The sequence below is a fragment of the Panulirus ornatus genome, chromosome 63 (assembly GCF_036320965.1).
Source record: "Panulirus ornatus isolate Po-2019 chromosome 63, ASM3632096v1, whole genome shotgun sequence".
NCBI classification, from domain to species: Eukaryota; Metazoa; Arthropoda; class Malacostraca; order Decapoda; family Palinuridae; genus Panulirus; species Panulirus ornatus.
In genome coordinates, this window is record NC_092286.1 from 6,771,044 (window position 1) to 6,777,043 (window position 6,000).

Sequence of the window (6,000 nt, forward strand, 5' to 3'; positions counted from 1 at the left end):
GCCCTTGGGTATGATAAGAGTGTACCTTGACCTGGCCCTTGGGTATGATAAGAGTGTACCTTGACCTGGCCCTTGGGTATGATAAGAGTGTACCTTGACCTGGCCCTTTTTGGGTCAGGTCGGAGGTTACGCTATCATGCTTCAGGGTTCGTACCCGTCGTGTTCAAGGATCATACCGTCGAGTTCAAGGATCGCACCGTCGTGCTCGAGGATCGTACCGTCGTGTTCAAGGATCGCACCGTCGTGCTCAAGGATCGTACCGTCGTGTTCAACGGTCGAATCGTCGTGCTCAAGGATCGTACCGTCGTGTTCAACGGTCGTGACGACGTGTTCAACGGTCGTACCGACGTGTTCAACGGTCGTACCGACGTGTTCAACAATCGCACCGTCAAGTTCAAGGATCGTACCGTCGTGTTCTAGAGATTAAATAAAAGAAATAAATGTTTGCCATGAATTTTTTTTTTCTCTTTTTTTTTTTTGCTAGAGAGTTAATTGCTATTCTTTTCTCGGTCATCGTAACAACAGATCCTGGTCATCACAGGAGTTTGGTACGTGGGAGGCTGGTAACCCAGATAGGTGGGTGGAGTTTGGTACGTGGGAGGCTGGTAACCCAGTAAGGTGGGTGGAGTTTGGTACGTGGGAGGCTGGTAACACAGTTAGGTGGGTGGAGTTTGGTACGTGGGAGGCTGGTAACCCAGTTAGGTGGGTGAAGTCAGTGCCGGATCATCCACTCTCCTGAGTTCATTCACCCTCGCTGAACACAACTGACCTCCTGCCTTTAACGAAACTTTTTGGGTTTTTATTTTTACACACCATTAATTCCCGGGAAGGAGGGGGAGAGCGGGGGTGGGGGAGGAGAAAGTAAGACAAAAAAGAAAAGAAACATTTCATAAATTATCTTAAAGAGGAAAAGAAGCAAATTATATTGCTTTTGACCCTCAGTTTCTTCGTAGCTTTGATTATATTTGTGACATATTGTTATATTTACGAAGGAGCCAGGGGAAATATCATCTGTTGCTAAATTCTCTTTTTATTTTCTATTTTGTGGCTGAAATATCAACTTGATTAGGAATACTTCTAATATACATCATACCTCCTCAAACCAAAGGACTGGTTTCTACTTCCATATGCGTATATGTATACCTCGAAGCTGGTGTATACATATGTATCCACCTGCACACACATTGCTATACACTTAGCATAAACCTATGGAACGCATGCATCGAAACGTTTACGCCCTGCGTACTGATGTGTACGCCACTTGTGAGTCTGATTGGTGGACAACAGCTGGTAAGGCTCACTGAGGCGGCGCCGGGGGTGCCAAGGACCCGCTTAAGTGTGAGGGGAAGACAACGTCATCAAGAGCAAGTTAAGGGTGAGTGCTCAGTCCTCCTCCTCTCATCTCCTCTCCTCCTCCTCCTCCTCCTCTTCTCAGTACCAAAGGAGGAGGGTCAGTGTGTACAGTAGTGAGAGCCGTTAAGGATCCGAGACCCACTCAGAAGCTGACTGCTGCCACTTTAGAGAGAGAGAGAGAGAGAGAGAGAGAGAGAGAGAGAGAGAGAGAGAGAGAGAGAGAGAGAGAGAGAGAGAGAGAGACAGGAGTGCCACAAGGAGAGGGAAGTCACTCAGGTATATGGGCTGAGTGCCACACTCCAAGCCATGGGGTCTGCGCAGGCGCTGAGCTCCAGGAAGTCAAACCTGTGTGTGTGTGTGTGTGTGTGTGTGTGTGTGTGTGTTTATTACGAAAATAAGATCCCCCTGATGTACATAACCATAACAATCTCGGTAAAACCTTTGTCTTGACGCAGAAAACAAGGTCATTTGTTTCGTAAAAATAATCCAAATCTTTACCCCAGAACCCGAGAGGAGAGGAAGAACCCGGATTCGAATGACTTCGTAAACCAACCCAGCGATGATTCGAAAGCAAACGACTCTGGTTAACGAGCGAGGTAATTGCTTCTGACTGCTCTGAGAGAGTCGTTAGGAGCTCTAAGTACCCCACCGTTATTGATGCCATGTCCTCTGTCATCCATGGATGGTCATCCGTGCTCCAGCTCCGTCATCCAACCTATCTTAAGGGAAGGATGTAACGGAAGAAGTGAAATGAGTCTGCCACAACGACGGGAATTGTGATAACTTTGCATGATGATTATAGCATTAGTTTCAGTGACATTACCCAGGACTTGATATTTCAGTAGTTCGGGAGATCCTTCTGCCCTTATATCAGGGTAGTTTGGGTGTCCCTGATGGTTTAGTTTCTTAGGTAGTTCGGGTGATCTACTGCCCCGATATCAGGGTTGTTTAGGTGACCCTGAACCAGCTATCAGGGTAGGTTCAGGTGACATACATGGTCTCATGTAAAGGTACGTAGTTCTAGGCGACCCCTTCTTAGTCCGATAACGAGGTCGTTGAACGTAACGGTAGTTTAGGACACCTTACTGACACAACAAGAATTGATTTGGCCTTGTTCACCCCTCCTAATCATATCTCTAGTGACCTTTCTAGGTAAAGTTGTGACCTTGTTGTGACGACCCATAAATGATCCTGGTGGTTGACCTTGCAGGCGGGGGTAGTGAGGAGAGCGAGCCCAAGATCACCTGGGGTCGACCCAACACCAACACTGCCTACTTCGACGATAACACCGCAGCCAACGTGTCCACCATCGTGGGTCACAAGGCCTCCCTGCCCTGCCATGTCATCAACCTGGACAAGAAGGACGTGAGTCGACCAACCACACACTTCACACCATCATACATCATACATTATACATCATTATACATCATTATACATCACCATCAACCTGGACAAGAAGGACGTGAGTCGACCAACCACACACTTCACACCATCATACATCAACATTATACATCATTATACATCATTATACATCAACATTGTAGACCACCATACATCAATATCATACATCATTATACATCACTACTATACACCATACACCACCATTATACACCGATATACATCATTATACATCACCATCATACACCATTATGCATCATTATACATCACCATTATACACCACCATACATCAACGTTATCTTGCTGGCAGTGATCGGGAGCAGAGTCACTTCACCAAATCATGATGTCTACCATGTCTATCTTGTGTGGTTCAAGTTGTGAAGTCTAGATATAAGGATATCCTGGTATTAGGAATGTTTGTCGTATTTAATACTAATTTCTCAAAGGCCCAAGGACTCGAAAGATCATAATACTAAGGCCACAGACCCCTCACTCAAACTCTTATTCAATACTATTCTTGTTAATCATATCAATAATCAACTTAATACATCATATACAATAGTAAATCAAGGGACACATATGTGGAAATCCTAATGATTCTACTCCAGTGCTATTAAATGACAACTGGTAGTAACTGATGCACAACTGTTCTCTCCCAACCCCACCACCCCTGTACACCTGTGCCTGGACGACAGGTGTCGTGGATCAGACAGCGAGACCTACACATCCTGACGGTCGGCATCTTCACCTACACGAGTGACGACCGCTTCAAGGTACTACTCTCATGTCATACCTACGTCATGCCCGGAGTTATACAAATGCAGTTGTATTATTGTATCTATAATGCATTAAAGTCGTCACTAGCAACACAGCCATTCCTAAATGGTTCAAAAACCTTAGGGAATTGGCCCTGCGGTCCTACCCTCTCTTCATCACCCTAAACGCCCTTCTTTATTGGCATTTTCACCCTTGCAAACAACTCCTTCCTTCCCTATTACCATTTCTCTCCCTCCCTTTCCACCTCCTTAGCTATTCTCCTGCCGGCTCATACGCCGGAGGGGGATATAGTGGCAAGAGAGGAGCCGTCTGCTCCACTACTCCTGTCCCTATCCACGCTGATGAGATTTTCAGGATACTATTTCAGCCCTCGAGCAGATGATGACTTCCTCACAGATTTTCAAGTCTTCAGGTGTCTCTCTCTCTCTCTCTCTCTCTCTCTCTCTCTCTCTCTCTCTCTCTCTCTCTCTCTCTCTCTCTCTCTCTCTCTCTCTTAGACATCTGCCCCCCTTCCTCCTCCTCCAACACTACTACAGTCTCAGTGCCCCCTTCAGCAAGGTGTCCCGTTCCGGATCATCGCCTTTCCCCTGTTGACTCTCCCTTCTCCATCTCAGGTGTACCATCCGGAGGAGAGCAACAAGTGGTACCTGGAGATCAACCCCGTCACCTTCAGGGACGCCGGGGTCTACGAGTGTCAGGTCTCCACCAGCCCCAAGATCTCCCTGCCCGTCCTCCTAGCCGTGGAAGGTAAGGCACGGTGGAGGGATCGGCCACTGCACGTCCTCCTGACCCTATGATGTAAGACTGGGTGGGTGGGGGATGAGGGTTGTGGCCAGTCCTCATGACTGTGGGAGATGAGGATAGATGGGAAGGTTACCCACACCCCACTAGCAAGGTGGGGTGGGAGGAGGGGTTGTGTGTGTTCCAGCCACCTAGCATTAATGCATCAAGCTATTCACTTAAAAGTAGAATATATTCCTTAAATATTTCTGTCTGCAGATCATGACATATACCATCGTCAGGCAACTGGCCATCATGATTATCCGAGGCGCTAAAGTAATCTCCCGTCTGAAATGTTCTTTTTTTTTTCGACTCTTTCTGTTTTGTGTCGCTTGCCTTCAGCCACGACTCTCGTGTGCCCACAGTGCAGCAGGCGCAGATCGAGGGCCCGGCCGAGGTCTTCATCCAGAAGGGCTCCACCATCCGCCTCACCTGCCGCGTCAACACACACTCCGACAACGTGGGCGCCGTCACCTGGTTCCGTGACGCCCATCGTCTCGACTATGACTCCCCCAGGTGGGTGTTCTGCCCAGGTGGGTCTCCTCCCCCATGGATGCGCCCCATCATGGTTGTCGAAGACCGTGTCTACTTTTCTGTCATTCTTGTCTCTTTCCTCTGAGCATCTCTTCTTTCCTTCCCTCACTGTCTCTCCTTTACTGTCTTTCCTCCCCTCACTGTCTCTCCTTTACTGTCTTTCCTCCCCTCACTGTCTCTCCTTTACTGTCTTTCCTTCCCTCACTGTCTCTACCCCCCCTCACTGTCTCTCCTCCCCTCACTGTCTCTCCTTTACTGTCTTTCCTTCCCTCACTGTCTCTCCTTTACTGTCTTTCCTCCCCTCACTGTCTCTCCTCTCCCGTCACCACTACTGGCCTTCTTCCCTCCCTATCTCTCACCCAGTCTCGCCTCAATCTGACGCCTCACCCTGCCTCACCAGCTCTCACCCTGCCTCCCTGTCTCTCCCTGACAGGGGTGGGGTCAGCGTGGAGATCGAGAAGACCCCCACCAAGACGACCTCCAAGCTCTTCATCACCCGGGCAGGGAAGGCTGACCTTGGCAACTACACTTGTCTTCCTCAGTTTGCTGACGCCGCCTCCGTCCAGGTGCACGTGGTCAATGGTAGGTCCAGGGGCACGTGGTCAATGGTAGGTCCTGGTGCACGTGGTCAATGGTAGGTCCAGGTGCACGTGGTCAATGGTAGGTCCTGGTGCACGTGGTCAATGGTAGGTCCTGGTGCACGTGGTCAATGGTAGGTCCAGGTGCACGTGGTCAATGGTAGGTCCTAGTGCACGTGGTCAATGGTAGGTCTTGGTGCACGTGGTCAATGGTAGGTCCTGGTGCACGTGGTCAATGGTAGGTCCTGGTGCACGTGGTCAATGGTAGGTCCTGGTGCACGAGGTCAATGGTAGGTCCTGGTGCACGTGGTCAATGGTAGGTCTTGGTGACGTGGTCAATGGTAGGTCTCAGTGCACTTGGTGAGTCCTAGTGCACGTGGTCAATGGTAGGTCTTAGTGCATGTGGTCAATGGTAGGTCTTGGTGCACGTGGTCAATGGTAGGTCCTGGTGCACATGGTGAGTCCTGGTGCACGTGGTGACCCCTGGTGCACGTGTTGAGTGCCGGTGCACGTGGTGAGTCCTGGTGCGAATGATTATTGGTGTCCTGGTTTAGGTGGCGAGACCTGGTGCACATGGTGA

At 49.3% G+C, this 6,000-nt stretch overlaps 1 protein-coding gene across 1 annotated transcript in view; it reads left to right on the forward strand.

Moving 5' to 3' along the window:
- Positions 1–6,000, forward strand: part of LOC139745894 (kin of IRRE-like protein 1) — a 40,331-nt gene that overhangs the window by 33,071 nt on the left and 1,260 nt on the right. The window contains exons 2-6 of the mRNA XM_071656553.1: positions 2,564–2,718; positions 3,447–3,524; positions 4,143–4,275; positions 4,674–4,824; positions 5,276–5,424. Of these exons, the coding sequence (XP_071512654.1) occupies positions 2,564–2,718; positions 3,447–3,524; positions 4,143–4,275; positions 4,674–4,824; positions 5,276–5,424 (666 nt within the window). The remainder of the gene's footprint in view (positions 1–2,563; positions 2,719–3,446; positions 3,525–4,142; positions 4,276–4,673; positions 4,825–5,275; positions 5,425–6,000) is intronic.